At 41.9% G+C, this 20,389-nt stretch overlaps 1 protein-coding gene across 2 annotated transcripts in view; it reads left to right on the plus strand.

Annotated features, from left to right (window-relative positions):
• The first annotated feature begins 760 nt into the window (after window positions 1-760).
• The window catches only part of rxfp2l (relaxin family peptide receptor 2, like), a 99,933-nt gene continuing 80,304 nt past the window's right edge, over window positions 761-20,389 (plus strand). For both annotated transcript variants that reach the window (XM_072270956.1, XM_072270957.1), the window contains exon 1: window positions 761-836. In XM_072270956.1, the coding sequence (XP_072127057.1) occupies window positions 791-836 (46 nt within the window). In that variant the 5' untranslated portion in view covers window positions 761-790. The remainder of the gene's footprint in view (window positions 837-20,389) is intronic.

Consider the following 20,389-nt stretch of genomic DNA (forward strand, 5'->3'; position numbering starts at 1 on the left):
TTCCAATTGTGGTTACATTTGTATGATTTTAGAAAGTTCTTGAAGTTCTTGAAGGAGGTACAGGAGACTGAAGACACACACTCAACGTTTTAGCAACAAGCCTTTAACTAGAGTCGCTACACTTCCTTGGAAAACAAATACATGCGATACAAAAATACTATAAATTACAACAAGAAATGTATGTACAGTGTATATTAAAAATAAATTAAATACGTGGTGCAAAAAGGTAGCGAGGTAGTGTAAATGGGTTGGTTCATTGTCCGTTCAGGAATCTGATGGCAGAGGGGAAGAAGCTATTCCTGAAACGTTGAGTGTGTGTCTTCAGTCTCCTGTACCTCCTCCCTGACGGTAGCAGTAAGAGGTGAAATACAGATCTTGCCTCCTGCACTGTAAGAACAGAATCGAGTAACCTTCAGGACCGAGGCATACTTTTCTGTTTCACTTTCGATTTTCTATCAGAAATGTTAAATGTCCGGTTTCTGAGATAAACTTGTATATAAAGTGATAAAGTACGGAATTTCATATTGAAATCAGCGGGCTTGAAGTAGAGCGCTGCATAGATGTGAACTCCGGAGGATAAGAACAGAGTCAGATGAGGGCTGGTGTGGCTCCTGGGGAACATTCGCTGCGTTGTAATGGTGAAGTCGGGCTGGGAGTGGGTTGGTCGAGACGGGTCACTCCTGGAAGCGGGGCGGAGACTGGTCATCAGTGGATCCGATATGCACACACACGCAAGGTAAACTCCAGACTTAGCACCGCAGTTGTTGCAGAGGGAATCTCCGCATTAAGAATGACATTTCTTCTTATCTCATTCATCCTTCTCATCACTATTGCCGGTGAGTCTCCCTCTATTTTGTTTTCAAACTCTAAATAAGGAAGTTTAAACATGAAAATCTGATATTTAAATTTTATTTCGAGGGGAAGCAATCTCTTTGTTATTGGATTGAGTGTATGTGTGCTTACTTTTCCAGACTGAAAAATAGCTTTTCCCCCAGAGCTATAATTGCTCTGAACCAATTGATCAAGCATCATCCGTAGACTTGTTACATTGCTACTTTAATACTGGTTTTATGGCTGTCGTGCATCTGAGTTGTGTTTTTGTACTGCTGGGCATTGCTTGTTACTTGATTTTATTTATTTTATTTGTTGTTTTATAGCATTGAGTACGAGAGTTACAAACTCATTTTCGCTGTATTGGTGCCTGACAGATTGTACTACGCAATGAAAATAAAGATACAGTATTTCATTTCATTTCATTAGTTACTGGGCAATGCTTACATATATGAAAATTATCCTCTTTTCGTTTTAAGTAAGTTCCCCCAGATTGTAAACTCCACACTTGGGGAAACTTACTTAAAACGAATACAAAATATTTTATCCCCCTTTCCCCCTCCCCTTCCTTTCCAGTCCTGGTAAAAGATCTCGACCGACAAGGTCGACTGTTTACTTATTTCTATAGATGCTGCCTGACGTGTTGAGTTCCTCCAGCATTTAGATAATTTTATGTAATGAATAATAATTCCAAATGCGTATGTCTCATCTGTCAGAAAGAAAGAAAAGGTGAATTTTTTTTTTGCAACTGCCATTGCACTAAAAGTTTAATTGTCCTTGCCTTGCATTAAGATTTAAAGCCACTGATATATGAGGATTACAAAATTGAACTTAATTTTTGTAAAAAAAGATAAAAAACAGAGGAAGGCAAAACAATCTCTGGAGACTGACTTTTCCTCTCAGTCTTAAATGGACAGCTCTATATCCTGAAATTGCACCCTGTAGTTCTAAATCCTTCAAATAAAAGAAAACTTCTTGCAATATCTAAGATACTGGAGCATCTGTGGAAGGCAATGGACAGTCAATGTTTTGGTCAAGACCCTTCATTTGGACCTGGAAAAGGCTCTAGACCCAAGATGTTGTCTGTCGGTTTCCCTGCGCAGATTTTTCCTCACCCACAGATTTCTTCCAGCATGTTGTTTTGCTCCAGATTCCAACATCTACAGTCTCCTGTGTCTTCTTGCCATATCTATTCTGTCAAGTGATCTCAGAGTTATATGTGTATGTTCAATGAGATAGTCTCTCATAACCCTAGAAAATCTAGGTCCATTTTTAAGGACCTACATCACCCAAGACAAACCCATTTCTCATTGTTACCATCAGGAAGGAGGTACAGAGCCTGAAGGCACACACTCAGTGATTCAGGAACAGTTTCTTCCCTTCTGCCATCTGATTCCTAAATGGACATTGACCCCATGAGCACTACCTCACTTTTTTATTATTTCTGTTTTTGCACTATTTTTAATTTAACTAATATACATATTATATATATTTACTGTAATTGATTTTTTTTTCTATATTGTCATGTATTGCATTGTACCGCTGCCACTAAGTTAACAAATTCCCCTACACATGCCGGTGATATTAAACCTGATTCTTATTCTGATTCTTTCTTTGGTGGAGAATATTCTTAACTCAGGAATCAATCTAATCATCCTTTGCCAGATTACTTTCAAGGTAATTCAGTTTGTTCGTTATGTGCCATGCCACATGATGTGGGGGATCATGGTTTTTCCAATGACCTTGATTATTCTTGGCAAATTTATCTATGGAAGTGCTTTGCCATTGCCTTCTTCTGGGCAGTGTCTTTACAAGACGGGTGAACCCAGCCATTATCAATACTCTTCAGAGTTTGTCTGCCTGGAGTCAGTGGTCACAGAACCAGTACTTGAGATATGGACCAGCTGCTCAGATGGCCATCCACCACCTGCTTCCATGGTTTCACGTGACCCCGATCAAGGGGCTAAGCAGATGCTACACCTTGCCCAAGGGAGACCTGCAGGCTAGTGGAGGGAAGAAGCCCCTTAAACCTCCCTTGGTAGAAACATATCTTCACCCCACCACCCTAAGGTAATTAGAGGTAATTCTTAAATAATGCAGCCAAAACTGTACACAGGTCTCCACATGTCTCCAGATTCAGAAACAGCTTCTTCCCCTCAGCCATCCAATTTCTGAATGGCCAATGAACCCATGAACATTACCTCACTATTTTTCTATTTCTACTTTTGCATTACTTATTTCATTTAACTAGATTTACTGTAATTCACATTTTAAAGTTATTATTATGTATTGCATTGTACTGCTGCTACAAAGACAACAAATTTCATGATGTATGCTGGTGATTAAATCTGATTCTGGTGTATTCATCCTAATGCCCTGTACAGTTACAGAAAAATCTCCTTACTCTTGTACTCTCTTCACTCTGAAATAACAGCTTTGGCTTCTTAATCACTTGCCATGTCTGTACAATAACCTTTGCATTAAGTGTAAAGTTACACAATCCAATATTTATGACATTACAGTTTATTATTATCAACCTAAAGTTTCTTTCTATTCCACGGAGAAGTATGCACAAACTTACTGCTTTGGAAACTTAACCTGGGACCTAGGTTGACCCAGCCTATGGCTGATCTAGTATCAGATCTACCTGGCCCAATCTTTATAAACTTTTATTATCCTTTGTTATTTGTTATTAAATATTCATTCTACATGGATTTTCTTTGTAATGCACACAAATTGCTGGAAGAACTCAGTGGGTCAGACAGCATCTACGGAAATGAATAAACCGTCAATGTTTCGGGCTCAGCCCTTCTTGAGGACTAGAAAGGAAGGGGGAAGTCACCAGAATAAAAAGGCGGGGTGGAAGGGAGGGGAAGGAGGGTAGCTAGAAGGTGATGGAGGAAGGCAGGCGGGCTTATAATTATAAAGGAAAGGGCTCCAATTATAAAAGAAAGCTCCTTGCAATATCTAAGATGCTGGAGGAACTCAGCAGGCCAGGCAGTGTCTGTGGAGGGCAATAGACAGTCAATGTTTCTTTGTGTTCACTTTGTGTTCATTTTAATGGTTTCACTTATCCTGGACTGCTCATGTCATGGGCTGTTAAAAATGCCCAGTGTCCTTGGGCGCAAGTGTTTCACTAATTGGGATGTTCCTGGGATGGAAAGACACCAAATATATGAGCCCTCAGCTGAAGCCTTGGAAACACAGATACAGCAGCGTCATTAAAAGATCTTAATGGTCTCGCTTATTCTGGACAGAGTAACAAATCACTTTTCAACTTTTATCATGTGGCAAACAGTGGCAAAATGGTACTGAGTAGGTTTTGAATCACCTTCCAGACCTCTCAGTAAACTGTGTCGAGCGAGGAGTGAGAATGTATACATTAAAAAACATAGGATGTAGAAACTGGAGTACTCGTTTCTTGTAATAAGATTGTAACTGACTTTATGCTCATTTTCCTGCGCTAAATCCATATCCTTTAATTTTCAATGTTCAAAGTCAATGATAATATCAAGCTACATATACAGTATGTCACTATGTACAACACTACGATTCATTTTCTTATGGGCATACTCAGCAAATCTATAGATTAGTATCTATAACAGGATCAACCAGAGTGCAGAAGGCAACAAACTGTGCAAGTGCAAATATAAATAAATAGCAATAAATAACGAGAACATGAGATAAAGAGTTCTTGAAAGTGAGATCATGGGATGTGGGAAGATTTCAATGATAGGGCAAGTGATGTTGAGTGTAGTTATCCCAGTTCCTTCATATACAAACACTTTTCCTCTGTACTTAATTTACTCGTGCCTGAACTCATCAGCCTCCTTATTTCTTATTTATTCTGGTTATTTAAAGAAACAGAGTGGAATAAGCCCTGCCAGCACTTTGGGCCAGGACACCCAGCAATCCTTTGATTTAACCCTAGCCTAATCACGGGACAATTTGCAATAAACGATTAACCCACTAGCTTATATGTCTTTGTACTGTGGGAGGAATCCAGAGCACCTGGAGGAAACCCACACGCACACTGTGAAGGAATGTACAAACTTGTGTAAGCCTCCGGCTCGGCCAGAACGTGTTCATCCAGGGGAAAACAACTTCTGGCCCTGCCAAACTGAGAAATCTCATTTGTGTGGATGCTGCGTGATGTGTTGCCTGGTTACAAATCCACACCACAAAGTATCAGACAGTACACCAAATGCAATTAAATGATTGAACTTTATAAATCTTAATCTGGATAGAGGGTTAGTGAAGAAAATAAAAAGTAAAAGGGCCCATTTTAAGGAAGAAGTCTATTGCGCATTGTTGGAGCTCACCGATACGGCTATTCAACAACCATCGACCTCCTCTGAGCATCGCCGACCTTCGGACCCTCGCTCCTCAGTCCACTCCGTCCGGTGGTCTTCCGACTCTCTCCATTCGCATCCTTCCTCTCTGTTGCTCCCTGATGAAAGACCGCGAAAAACCCGGCTCCCAGGCACGCAAGAAAGAACAACATTTCTCCCATTGGATATCATACATTTGAAAGTCCCGTTATCTCTAGCTATAACCCAAACATTGCTGCTACGGAGAAACCATTACCTTAACAGTGGAACATCACATGGAAGCCATTACATTAGCCTCAACAGTGAAACCTTACTGCGTGTTACACATGCTTGCACACGATTCTGGAATTGGATGCTGAACTCCAATGCCCTGAGCTGCAATAGCGTCACACCAACTGCTATTCTACCATGGCATCCCACGAAGGAAACCGGAATACTCATTTCTCATTACTGCACTACTATGTAATAAGATTGTAACTGATCTGATGCTCATTTTCCTGCGCTAAGTCCATCCTTCACATATAAACATTTTCCTATCTCTGTCCAGAATTTACTCATCAGCCTTCTTGGGTAAAGAATTTCAAAATTCTCCACCCTCCACATGAAGAAATGTCCTTTTGGTCCTTAAAATGCACAGGTGCAGCACTGGATGGCACGATGTTGTCATGGGTAATGTCACACTTAACAGCACCAGCTGTAAAATCAGTCCCGCCACTGTCTGTAAGGAGTTTGTACGTTCTCCCCGAGCCACACGGGTTTCCTCCCGCCTTCCAAAGATGCACGGTTAGGGTTAGTAAGTTGTGGGCATGCTACAATGGCGTTGAAAACATGGCAACACTTGTGGTCTGCCCAGTACAAACCTCACTAATTTCATTTGGCACAAATGACAGATTTCACTGTATGTTTTGATATACTGTACACATGACGTATAAAGCTACTTTCATCTAATCTCTAATTTATATAGCGTTTGAAATCCGTAACCCCTATAACTATTGTGACGAAAGAGGGTTACAAAAGTACACATAGACTAAGATGTTAACTGTCCTGTGCTAGCACCAGTGGGATCAACAGTTGATCTGCCACCTGTCTTCAGGAGAGAGAGATAAGTAAGACAATGGAGCAGCATTTGGAAATGTTAATGAAGAGACGAGAGAGTTTAACGGAAGGAGCCACCGGTCTGAATATTGTCAAGACCGGCTCCTTTTGAACCCTGAACTGTTTGAAGTGTGATGGACAGGCGATACCCCAACAGGGGGATAAAAAGGGACAGGTTCGCTAAGACGCCACACACGACACCACGAGGTATCGAGACCCTGGAAGCGGTGCGCTCCCACAAGTCGGTGGGAGTTTTGGTGTCGGATCGCGGGACCAGCCATAGACACACAGGGTGGAAAGATACGGTCGGCGGGAACCTGGTGTGTGTCCGCCCTTGCCTGGGTTCCGGGTTCACAGCTGAAGAACGATCGTGTCTGGAATGGAGGGGTCACAGTCGGTGACCTCAGAAGACATTACAAAGGGCTCGCCCGAAAGCTAACTGCGAGGAATATCGAAGGTCTGTTTGGAATCCGATTTGCATATTCATTCGTTCTCTCTCTCTCTCCAACGGCACGACGGCGGTTACTGCGAACTGAACTAAACTGAACTCTGTCACTTGTGATTGATCATCTTACCCCTAGACTGCGATAGAGCTTGATTGACCCTATTATCCTAGTTCTGTGTACATGTGTGTTTATTCATTCCTAACCTGTTGCATTTATATCCTTATTATTAGAGTACTGTGTTACTTATTTCTTTAATAAAACTTTCTTAGTTCTAGTAATCCAGACTCCAACTGAGTGGTCCATTTCTGCTGGTTTGGCAACCCAGTTACAGGGTACATAACACTATTCTGCCAGGGACTGAATGTATCTTTCAGTGATCTCCCTTCCCACTCTTCTGAACCCTAGAGAATATTGGCCCAGCCTACTTCGTCTCTCCTTCTTGAAGCAATCACCTCCACTCCCAAAATCAATTTGATGAGCCTTTGTTGCATTGCCTGTTACAGGGAAACACTTCCATATTTAAGAAGACCAAACCTTTACACAATATTCTAGATCCAGACTCACTGAAGTCTTGTACACACTTTACTTCTATACTCAAATCCTTCTGCAATACATGCCAGCTGATTATTTTCCTTTCGAGTTAAATTTGCATATTAACAATAAGTGATTCATGTACCAGGACACCCAGTAGCACACTTCTCCATGTCTCATCATTTAAAAAAAATGCACTGCTTTGCTGACCAACACGACGGTAAGATGAAGAAATAATTGTCATATGCACAGGTACGCAAAGGTAGGCTGCTATATGCAAAGCTACAGCGAGCTAGAATGTTCCATGCACAAGTACAGGGAGATAGTGTCTTACATACAGATATAGTGAAGTCAAAATCAGAAACAGATTTAATTTCACTGGCAAAGGTCATGAAATATGTTGTTTGGTAGCAGCAGTGCATTGCAATACACAATAAAAACTATAAATTACAGTAAGAAAATTATATACTGTACTGTGCAAAAGTTTTAGGTACATACAGTATATATAGCACAGGTGCCAAAACATTTTCACAGTACTGCATATTAAGTCTTTGTCATTACCAAATAACACTTAATACAAAGCCAAGTTCTTTTAATTCTGTTTTCCAAATACCATCCCATTTTAACAAATGTACAGTACTGTGCAAAACTAAATTAAATAAGCAGTGCTACATTTATTCTATCCTGACTTATGGAAGTGAATGCTGGAATGGAAAAGAGAATAGAAGCGGCAGAATTATGGTTCTACAGGAGAATGTTAAAAATACAATGGACCACACACACATCAAATGAAGAAGTTCTCAGAAGAGCCCAAGCAGTTCGATCACTCATACCAACAATAAGAGAAAGACAACCCAGATTCCTAGGACACATCATGCGGAAAGATGAACTAGAAAAACTCATACTCTCTGGAAAGATTTGAGGGGAGCAAACCTAGAGGAAGACCTCGGCTTATGTACATCAGAAGCCTAGCCAGGTGGCTACACATTGAGGAAATGGAAGTCATCCAAAAAACGAAGGATAGATCTATATGGAAAACCATGGTCACCAAAGTCCGCATCGGATATGGGACCTAGACAGACAGACAGTGCAACAAAAGATTAAACAAAGAGTAGCATACACGGGTTCATTGTCCATTCCGAAATCTGATGGCAGAGAGGAAGAAGCTGTTCCTGTAATGCTGAATGTGTGTCTTCAGGTTCCTGTACCCGCTCCTGGACGTTAGCAATGAGAAAAGTGCATGTCTTGGGCGATGGTTTCCTTAATGATGGATGGTGCCTTCTTGAGGCATTGCCTTTGAAAGTGCCCTCGATGGGTGGGGGAGGCTAGTGCCCGTGATGGAGCTGGATGAAGTTGCAACTTTCTGCAACTTTTCCCAGTGCCGTGCAGTAGCCCTTCCATACCAGGCGGTGATGCAATCGGTTAGGATGCTCTCCTTGGTGTACCTGGAGAAACTTGCAACAGACTTTGGTGACATGCCAGGTCTCCTCAAAAATGAAGTGTCATTTGCAGAGATAGAGCAAGCTAGAAGGTCATATGCACAGGTATGGTGAAATTAATGCCATTTAATGGCGATATCTGTCAGCTCCACGAACCAGCAACCTGGGTTTGTCCCTGCCTTTGGGGGCTGTTTGTGTGGAGCTTACACATTCGCTCCATAACTGTGAGCCTCCTCTGGATGTTCAGCTGGTCTCTCACATCCACTACATGTACTGGTGAATCAAGGCTACTGCAAATTCCACCTTGGTGTAAGAAAAGAGAAAAAACAGAAAAAAAAAACAAAGTGGAGATTGAGGGCGTCTGAGGGAGAATAAGCTGCAGAGCTGCATGAAAATAAAATGTGGGGAATGAGATTAATGGGATTGCACTGCTGCAAGCCTGATGGGCCGAATGGTCTCCTTCTGTCCCAGAGTAAGTACAAAAAGTAGACTTTGTTTTTCTTACTGCCTAAGTCCACTCTGTATGTTTCCACATTATACACTCAATGTATAACATTATCAGGTACACTCCTGTACCTAAGAAAGTGGCCGCAGCAGTACAACTTGGCGTGGTCTTCCATTGCTGTAGCCCATCTGCTTAAAGGTTCGAGGTATACCACTGTTGTAACACACGGCCATTTGAATTACTGTCGCCTTCCTGCCAGTTTAAACCAATCTGGCATTCTCCTCTAACCTCTCTCATTAACAAGGTGATTTGTCCACAGGAGTACCCCTCACTGGATGTTTTTTTGTGTTTTGCACCATTTCCTGTAAACTCCAGAGTCTGTTGTGTGTTAAAATCCCAGGAGATCAGCAGTTTCTGAGATACTCAAATCATCCCGTCTGACACCAATAATCATTCCATGGTCAAAGTCACTTAAATCACATTTATTCCCCATTCTGATGTTTGGTTTGAACAACAACTGAACCTCTTGACCATGTCTGCATGCTTTTATGCATTGAGTTGCTGCCACATGATTCGCTGGTTAGATATTTGTATTAATGAACAGGTGTATGGGTGTACCTAATAAAGTAGCCGAAGATGTTTATTCCATCTGTCCTGTCTTCACCCACTCACTAAGCCATATCTATCCATTTGAAGCCTTGCTGCCTCCCCTCACCTTGTCACCACCCATCATTGTGTAGTGAAAGAGTTTCTCATAATATATTGAATCGAGAACAAGTTTTGAAAACTGAGAAGTAATAGGTATCTAAATTTGTATGTGACCAAGTCAGAATGTGTCCTTTTATTCAAGGTGTAGGTCTCTTCTACAATTCAGGCTTTCCCTCTGGGTACAAAATGGAGATATTTCATTTGTAAAAGGTATATTGGATTTTTGATTCAGCCTGATTCCTTTATTGAATTGAACTGACTTTATTTCTTATATCCTTCACATATGTGAGGAGTAAAAATCTTTATGTTACGTTTCAGTCTAAATGTGCAATGTGCAATCATAGTAATTTATAATAATTTATAATAAATAGAACTGACAATGTAATATAGAGTACACTCAAATCAGAGTGAGATCATCAGTTTGATGGCCTAGTGGAAGAAGCTGTCCCGGAGCCTGTTGATCCTGGCTTTTATGCTGCAGTACCGTTTCCCGGATGGTAGCAGCTGGAATAGATTATGGTTGGGGTGAATCGGGTCCCCAATGATCCTTTGGGCCCTTTTTACACACCTGTTCTTGTACATGTCCTGAATCATGGGAAGTTCACAACTACAGATGCGCTGGGCTGTCCGCACCACTCTCTGCAGAGTCCTGCGATTGAGGGAAGTACAGTTCCCATACCAGGCAGTGATGCAGCCAGTCAGGATGCTCTCAATTGTGTCCCTGTAGAAAGTTCTTAGGATCTGGGGGCCCATACCAAACTTCCTCAACTGTCTGAGGTGAAAGAGGCGCTGTTGTGCCTTTTCCACCACACAGCTGGTGTGTACAGACCACGTGAGGTCCTCGGTGATGTGGATGAAGCTGTTTACCCTCTCAACCCCAGATGCATTGATGTCAATACAGGTTAGCCCATCTCCATTCCACCTGTAATCCACAAAAAGGTCTTTTGTTTTTGTGACATTGAGGGGGAGGTTGTTTTCTTGACACCACTAAATTGGGGAATTATTTCGTCAAGCACCTCCGCTCCATCGGTCAAAAGTGGAACTTCCTGGTGGACAAACATTTTAATTCTGATTCCCATACCTGTTCCGACATGTTGGTCCATGGCCTCCTCTTGTGCCATGATAAGGCCACCCTCAGGGTGGAGGAGCAACAACGTATTAAATATCAAAGAGGATACTAAAAGCTTTTTCAAGTATATAAAGAGTAAAAGACAGGTGAGAGTAGATATAGAACTGATAGAAAATGATACTGGAGAAATTGTAATGGGAGATGAGGAGATGGCAGAGGAACTGAACAAGTATTTTGCATCAGTCTTCACTGAGGAAGACGGCAGGATACCGGACACTCAAGGGTGGCAGGGTAGAGAAGTGTGCGCAGTCACAATTACGACAGGGAAAGTACTCAGGAAGCTGAATAGGCTAAAGGTCGATAAATCTCCTGGACCAGATGGAATGCACCCTCGTGTTCTGAGGGAAGTAGCTGTGGAGATTACAGAGGCATTAGCGATGATCTTTCAAAAGTCGATAGATTCTGGCATGGTTCCGGAAGACTGGAAGATTGCAAATGTCACTCCGCTATTTAAGAAGGGGGCAAGGAAGCAAAAAGGAAATTATAGACCTGTTAGCTTGACGTCGGTGGTTGGGAAGTTGTTGGAGTCGATTGTCAAGGATGAGGTTACAGAGTACCTGGAGGCATATGACAAGATAGGCAGAACTCAGCATGGATTCCTTAAAGGAAAATCCTGCCTGACAAACCTATTACAATTTTTTGAGGAAATTACCAGTAGGCTAGACAAGGGAGATGCAGTGGATGTTGTATATTTGGATTTTCAGAAGGCGTTTGACAAGGTGCCACACATGAGGCTACTTAACAAGATAAGAGCCCATGGAATTACGGGAAAGTTACATACGTGGATAGAGTGTTGGCTGATTGGCAGGAAACAGAGAGTGGGAATAAAGGGATCCTATTCTGGTTGACTGCCGGTTACCAGTGGTGTTCCACAGGGATCAGTGTTGGGGCCGCTTCTTTTTACATTGTACATCAACGATCTGGATTATGGAATAGATGGCTTTGTGGCTAAGTTTGCTGACGATACGAAGATAGGTGGAGGGGCCGGTAGTGCTGAGGAAACGGAGAGTCTGCAGAGAGACTTGGATAGATTGGAAGAATGGGCAGAGAAGTGGCAAATGAAGTACAATGTTGGAAAGTGTATGGTTATGCACTTTGGCAGAAAAAATAAACAGTCAGACTATTATTTAAATAGGGAAAGAATTCAAAGTTCTGAGATGCAACGGGACTTGGGAGTCCTTGTACAGGATTCCCTTAAAGTTAACCTCCAGGTTGAGTCAGTAGTGAAGAAGGCGAATGCAATGTTGGCATTCGTTTCTAGAGGAATAGAGTATAGGAGCAGGGATGTGATGTTGAGGCTCTATAAGGCGCTGGTGAGACCTCACTTGGATTACTGTGGGCAGTTTTGGTCTCCTTATTTAAGAAAGGATGTGCTGACGTTGGAGAGGGTACAGAGAAGATTCACGAGAATGATTCCAGGAATGAGAGGGTTAACATATGAGGAACGTTTGTCCGCTCTTGGACTGTATTCCTTGGAGCTTAGAAGAATGAGGGGAGACCTAATAGAAATATTTTGAATGTTAAAAGGCATGGACAGAGTGGATGTGGCAAAGTTGTTTCCCATGATGGGGGAGTCTAGTACGAGTGGGCATGACTTCAGGATTGAAGGGCGCCCTTTCAGAACAGAAATGCGAAGAAATTTTTTTAGTCAGAGGGTGGTGAATCTGTGGAATTTGTTGCCATGGGCAGCAGTGGAGGCCAAGTCATTGGGTGTATTTAAGGCAGAGATTGATAGGTATCTAAGTAGCCAGGGCATCAAAGGTTATGGTGAGAAGGCGGAGCAGTGGGACTAAATAGGATAAAATGGATCAGCTGATGATAAAATGGCGGAGCAGACTCGATGGGCCGAATGGCCTACTCCTGCTCCTTTGTCTTATGGTCTTATGGTATTCCATGTGGGTAGCCCCCAACCTGATGGCATGAATATCAATTTCTCCTGATGGTAAAATAAAAATTCCCTCCCTTTCCCCTCTTCTCCAATTCCCCACTTTTGCCTCTTACCTCTTCCCACCTGCCTATCACCTCCCTTTCTCCTATGGTCCACTCTCCTATCCTATCAGATCTCTTCCTCTCCAGCCTTTTACCTTTCCCACCCACCTGGCTTCACCTACCTCATTCCAGCTATCATCCTTCACCCCACCAGCACCTTTTACTCTGGCGTCTTTCCCTTTCCTTTCCAGTCCTGAAGTAGGGTCCCGGCCTGAAACGTCAATTGTTTATTCACTTCCATAGATGTTGCCTGATCTGCTGAGTTCCTCCAGCATTGTGTATGTGTTGATTTGGATTCCCAGCATCTGCAGAATGTCTTGTACTCATGATTACCTTTTCCTTTTTCTATTCTTTGCTCTCTTGGCTCCTCTTTCTTTGTTCTGGTAACACAATAAAAATTTCTTAGCAATAAATTTTATGCCTAATTCTTGACTTCCGAAGAACTTTTGGATTGCAAAAGCATCAGATTCAACAAGCGGCAACTAAACTAAGTAATTGTGAACCACCAATCCACATGTATCTTCATGAATGAAAGCAACTTCTAAAACACTAATATTTGACATGCTTTCTATAGTACTTCAATTGTTTAAAATATATGAGAACCTTTATAGTTAGAAACTATAGCCTTAAATAAAAGTCTCTAGTTAATCATAAGGAATGGCAAATTTTCTCCATTTTCCCATTCTACAGACACCAAGAAAAACATCATTGCTTCATCTGGCAAATGACCTCCAAATCACTTCGCATGATCAGCTTTTGCAGAAATAAAAACATGTAGTCACTTGAGAAACTCAACCAATTAAGAAGATGATGAGTGTTTTGTTTCTGGCCTCAGTTTCATTTTGCTTGACCCCCACCCCCCCCGCCCCATAACTCCTTGCTCCTCTGTGCTCCAAAAACCCACTGGTCAAAGGGTTGTTCCTCCACAGTGAGCTCGGAGCAAATTTATCATATCTTTATGAAAGTTTTGTAACCATAAATAGACAAGGGGTGATTGATAAGTTCGTGGCCTAGAATAGAAGGAGTCAATTTTAGAAAACCTAGCACATTTATTTTTCCTACATTTACCTACTTAGTCCAGCGGTCGTGGAGCATACGGATCCCTTCTTTCTAGAAGTCGGTGTCTTGGACCTCCAGAAAGTGGTCCACAGCAGGGGTGATTGATAAGTTCGTGGCCTAAGGTAGAAGGAGATGAGTTATTAACTTCAAACTTTCTGCATTTTCACTCAAACAGTTGAACTGCGCATGCATGTAATGAGAGCTGTATAACTCATCTCCTTCTACCTTAGGCCATGAACTTATCAATCACCCCTGCTCTGGACCACTTCTACAAAGAAGGGATCCGTATGCTCCATGACCGCTGGACTAAGTGTGTACATGTAAGAGGGGACTATGTTGAAAAATAAATGTGCTAGGTTTTCTAAATTGACTCCTTCTACCTTAGGCTACAAACTTATCAATCACCCCTTGTAATTCCAAAGTGACAGCTTTTAAACCAGTTTCAAATATGAGGAAGGGCTGTTCTTTAATCTGTTTCTAATATGAGGAAGGAAGAACTTATTAATGAGAGCTGCATAAGGGAGGTCAGGGTACAAATGGCATCTGTACTCTTAAGAGGATAACTCTTCCTTCAAAACAAATTAACCATTGGTTGGCTGCTTCTGATTAAGAGCTACGTTCTCTAAACAGAGAGACTGTTCAATACTCATATGATTGTGGGATAGAAGTTGTCTTTGACCCTGTACCTAGTCTCTGTGTTTTAAAGGTTTTTCCTCAAATTCACGTCGCATCTTAAGCCAAAAGTCACTTCCATCATTATACAACATATGCACTCACTAGTCCATAAGTTGTATAATGGGGGCATCTTCCATCAACTTACTCTGTTCATTCCAATTATGAGTGAACATAATTCTTGAATAATCCACCCCCCCCCCTCTTCAGTTGGGGGGATCTCATTGAAACTTCTTGAATATTCAAAGGCCTAGAAGAGTGAATTGGAGAGGATATTTCCTATAATGGGGAAGTCCATGTCTAAAGGGTACTGCATCAGAATACAGGGACATCCATTTAGAGCCGAGTTGAGGAGAAATTTATTTAGCCAGATGGTGGGAATCTGTGGAATTGATTGCCTTAGACAGCTGTGGAGACCAAGCCATTGGTTATTTTTAAAGCAGGGGTAGACAGGTTTATGTTTAGTCAGGTTGTCAAAAGTTGTGAGGATAAGGCAAGAGAATGGAGTTGAGAGGGATAATAAATTAGCCATGATGGAATGGCAGAGCAGACTCAATGTGCCAAATGGCCTAATTCTGCTTCCATGTCTTATGGTCTTATAATCTTTACAATGCAGTCAAATCTCTTTTCCTCTAAGAATTACCCCGGTTATTCTATTGAAATGCAAGCTCGTGGCATTTGCAAATGAGAGCAGGAAGGTGGGACAGTTTTGAATCTTGTGTCAACTGTCCAATTTCTGCGCTGTACTTGAATGCTGGTCTGTAGATAAGCATTGTGGGCAAGCTAAATATTATTCACTTGTTTTCTCTTTGAGTCAGCAAAAGCATGCAACAGACTGTTTCTTCTGTTTGATAGTCATGGAACAAACTGAACTGAAAACATGTCAGACTTCTTAATTTCCACATAGAAGCCAAGTAGATGCAGTCTGATAGCGAGCTATTAGAACAAAAGTCTGGAACCAGTCTCTTCATACCAATAAGCAACAAAAAACTTTCACTTCCAAACATGGTGACCCTGTGTCAATGAAGCAATTAAATGAATTGTTGCTGGTACCAAAATATGGATCAGTATTTTTTATCCTGGACTCATATTGATTAGAATATTAATTTAATACAAATTTGGATTACTTTGCATTTCCTAAATGGTGTAAAAGCCTATAGGGTTCTAAGAGTGGAAATGCACCACCGAAACTTTAACATCAGGAGTTCCAGGCCATTTGGAAGATAACAATACATCAAGGCCCATTTGAAAGAGATTGAATTGAAAAGCAGCAAAGCCTTGTCAAATTTAAACTGAGACCTAGTTAGACATACAAAATGCTGGAGGAACTCAGCAGGTCAGGCAGCATCTATGGAGAGGAATAAACAATTGACGTTTCGGCCCGAGACCCTTCACAAGTCCTGATGAAGGGCCATGGTACAAAATATTAACACTTTATTCCTAGGTGGAGACCCTAGAGAAAGTATAGCATAAATAGATAGCCAAGGGTGTTACTGTGACTGAGGGGTTGTAAAGAATTAGGGAAGGCTGAATAATCAAACTTTAAAATTATGAAGGTGTTCGTAAAATTATGAAGAGGTTTGATTGGAAATTAGAAAAACGTGAGTCCTAAGAAGAGGCCGTAATCATCATATAGTTACAAATAAACCAACAGAAATTTAGGAGAATCTTTGTCATCTTGATGTAATCATCAAGTGATTACAATGTCAAAACCTGTTACCCCAGGAAGTAGCTTTTTTAAATTATCAAAATACACTTTATTCACAATAAAATTATTTACAATAAACCATTCAATAACTCTAAATTCTTGACAGACATTACCATTACATTCTGTACAGTTTAAAGATTTCAGCCACTCACGTGGCACTCTGCTGGTTCATATTGTACCACCATAGTTGAGGGGTACCCACCTGCCACCCAACCTCTCCCACTCCTGCGGGAGAAGAACCCTGAACCGTGGTGCTTCCCCATCGGGCCCTTGCGGTGGCTGCACCAAGTTCCAGCGCGTCCCATAGCACGTACTCCTGCAGCCGAGAACGTGCCAGTCAGCAGTATTCTGCCACTGACATCTCGATGTGCTGGTAGACAACCAAGTTTCGGGCCGACCAAAGCGTGCCTTTCACCGAGTTGATGATCTGCCGGCAGCACCAGATGTTTGTCTCCGTGTGCGTCCCCGGGAACAGCCCATAGATCAGAGAGTCCTCTGTTACGCAGCTGTGGGGGATGAATGACAGCAGCCCATCCATCCTCCTCCACACCTTCTCCACGGACCCACAGTGTGAAAAGAGGTGGGTTACTAATTTCTCTCCACCACAGTCCTCCCATAGGCAGCGGGATCTGGACACGATGTTCCGAGCATACATGAGGGATCTGACTGGGAGGACCTCTCTCACCGCCAGCCAGGCAAGGTCTTGGTGCCTGTTGGTGAGATCTGGTGATGAGGTATTTTGCCTTACCCCAGGCAGTAGTTGAGATGAATATATGAATATATTGAGATAAATGTGTCGTTTTCCAGTAGCTGAATAGTTATGTACTGGACTAGGGTAATATCTGTTTGAATCATACCACAGCAATCAGGAAAGAGGCACAAAACTCACAGCCGTTTTATTAAGCATTGATAGAACAAAGAAAATTGAAAATGGACACTAACAGGAGTAGAGGCTAGTAGCAGGAGGAAAGGAAGCAAAGATGTTGGTGCTATGTGGTCTGCTCCTTTTATATCCCATAGATAAGAAACATGCCATTCAAGTTCACAGATAAGAGTCAACCAATCATATAGCCCTATTGAAATAATGCAACACCAGAGACACTTCCAGGGCTTGCAAGAACTGTAACCGCTAGGGGACACGCTGAATAACTGCATAAACAGACTGTGGCCACTAGGAAACGTACTAAACAGTTACATGTATACAAGTAGAAAAAATACTTATTGGGCATAAATTGTTAAACTGCAAAAGAAATAACAATTAAACATTCTATATTTAAACAGATATTTTTTTTAAAAAACTAGTTTGAGTAATGATGGTCATGTTTCTGGGTTATTGAAAAAAGCCAACAGCTGCATCATGTCAGGCAAGAATTCTGGCCAAGATATGATTCCAGATTAACAGCAGTTAAGAACCCATGGAAAATAGCGAGTCACCCGACAAGAAACATTTGAACATAAATGCTAGCTTGCCAACAACATTGACATCTAGTCAGTGAACTTATAAAAGATGAATAACAGATATGCCTTTTAAGGGCAATTTGAACATGTACATACTGGAGAATGGAATAGTAGGTTATGCTGATCAGGGAGTAAGGCTGATCAACACCTCCATCCACTATCAATCTGTCTATATAAACTATCTTATGTAGTTATATTTATCATGATTTTATTACTGTGTTCTTTATCTTATTGTGTTTATTGTGCACCTCAATGGATCCAGAGTAACAATTATTTTGATCTCCTTTACACTTGTATACTGGAAATGACATTAAACAATCTTGAATCTTGCATCTTGAATTATTTACTTACTGAGATATAGCGCAGAACAGGCCCTTCTGCCCTTCGAGCTGTGCTGCCCGGCAATCCCCCATTTTAATACTAGCCTAATCACAGGATAATTTACAATGACCAATTAACCTACCAACCGGTACGTCTTTGCACTGTCGGAGGAAACTCATGTGGCTATGGGGAGAGCGTACAAACTCCTTACAGGCAGTGGTGGGAATTATACAGCTTACAGACGATAGCAGGGGTCAACGGGCTGCTTGTTTTAAGTTGCATCGGTTCCATAGCAAGGAAACAGGCCAATATGTTTCTAGCCAATGTTATTGTGCACTGTTTTGAAGAGATTATTCTGTTGAAGCACGTCATTAATCACAAGATGATATTACACAGAGCAAATTTCAGATTCAGATGAAAACAATGAATCAAATATGAGAAATATTTTAGAAACTGTGGATGAGATAGAAGTTGAAATCTACTGAAAATCCTGGGCCCTTTACGCAAATCGCATAGAATTGTGACTCCCCACATTTCTCACTGCAATAAATATTGTGGAGCTGTGTCTCTGTTGTGGTACAATTGACCATAAGTTAACTGCTGGTTAGCAGTTCTCCAGGTTCGTGCTCCAGTGTCATACAGAGTGCTGCACTGACATAGGTCCCAGCCTTCAGATGAAATGTTAAACCAAGGCTCGGATCGTTTGTATCATCTCATGGCACTAAAGAAAGAAGAGTATCCAACACCAGCCCTGATTCCTTCTCCAGGCCAGAGCTGCTAATCTTTAATTATTTATTCTATCTATCCATCTATCTATCTACTGTGCAGAATAGGCCCTTCCAGCCCTTCGAGCCACACCGCCCTGTAATCCCCCGATTTAAACCCAGCCTAATCACAGGACAATTTACAATGACCAATTATCCTACCAACTGGCATGTCTTTGGACTGTGGGAGGAAACTGGAGCACCCGGAGGAAACGTACAAACTCCTTACAGGCAGCGGTGGGAATTGAATCCGGGTCGGCTGCGCTAACCACTATGCTAGCGTGCGTCTAACCTGTGGCCCAGATTGTCATAATCCGAGTGACAGCCTGCACCACCCCATCTCCATCCTACCTCACCACCAACATTAGCTACACTCCTGAGGTAGGGCTCTATTGATTTTAAATTCACTCAGTTTGAGTTATCACGATACATGACAACCTACAGAGGATCTATCTCTACCTTACCAATGTATAATCATGATAATAAGAAGTTTCTTGTTCCCTACTGTTGTGTATTTAATATTTCAGTAATATTTGAGTAATCTGGTAATTATGTTGTTGATTAAGCATTCTTACTGTTTAAATAATTAATTACCAGTTATATGTAAAAATAAATGAATTGCAAACGTCATGACACTATCACGAGATATGTGTGTAAAGTAAGTCTTGCGTTTCTGAACTCTCTTTTCTTTCTTCTGATTAGTTTTATGTTTTGGTGCTACACAACTTTACACCTACCCACAGACAGAACCGCATCAGATCAGTTACAAGAATGTGGAGAGTGTGCATTTGCTTAATCCGTCACATGGTGAACCAGTTGGGCCTCCTGCCTGAGGGAAGCTCTCTCTGTTGCTGCAGATTTTCGAGTACACATGTATTATGTCTTAGAGTCTTATGACATGTTTGTCTCAGTGGACCTGGATTGTTGCTCCCATACTGTAAGTTACCCACTGTGTACTTTCTGAACAGGACCCAGAAACAATGTTTAATCATACTATTCCATTGATGTTCTTGCTCCATGCATAAGTCTCTCTCTCTCCCTCTCTCTGGCTATCCATCAAATAGGATGATGATGGTTCCTTTCAGTCAGTTAGTGGGGTGGTACCCCACTCCTCAGAAAGGAACAGCGTGTGCATGAATGGATTTTAGGTGAGTAGGGGGTTGCACAGGTCCAGACCCACCCTCTCAACATCCCCTCCCGGATCCAGTGGCATGGTGGAGTCCAAGACGGCTGGGGGAGGTTCTTTTGCAGAGAATGGCCAGACCAAGCTTCGATGCAAGGGATGCCCTTCCTGCGCTTCACGGCACGTGTTTGCTAGATGGCCGTTGACCCTACGAGAGGGTTCATCAGCCCTTTGACATGTCTTGTTTTTCATCCTGCAGGGTGTCTAGCCACCCTCCTCACCAGGCAAGCCTGGTGGGGGAGCCGGTTTAGTCACCGACCACCCAACCATGCGACAGGTA

This window comes from Mobula birostris, chromosome 10 (assembly GCF_030028105.1).
Source record: "Mobula birostris isolate sMobBir1 chromosome 10, sMobBir1.hap1, whole genome shotgun sequence".
Classification (NCBI taxonomy): domain Eukaryota; kingdom Metazoa; phylum Chordata; class Chondrichthyes; order Myliobatiformes; family Myliobatidae; genus Mobula; species Mobula birostris.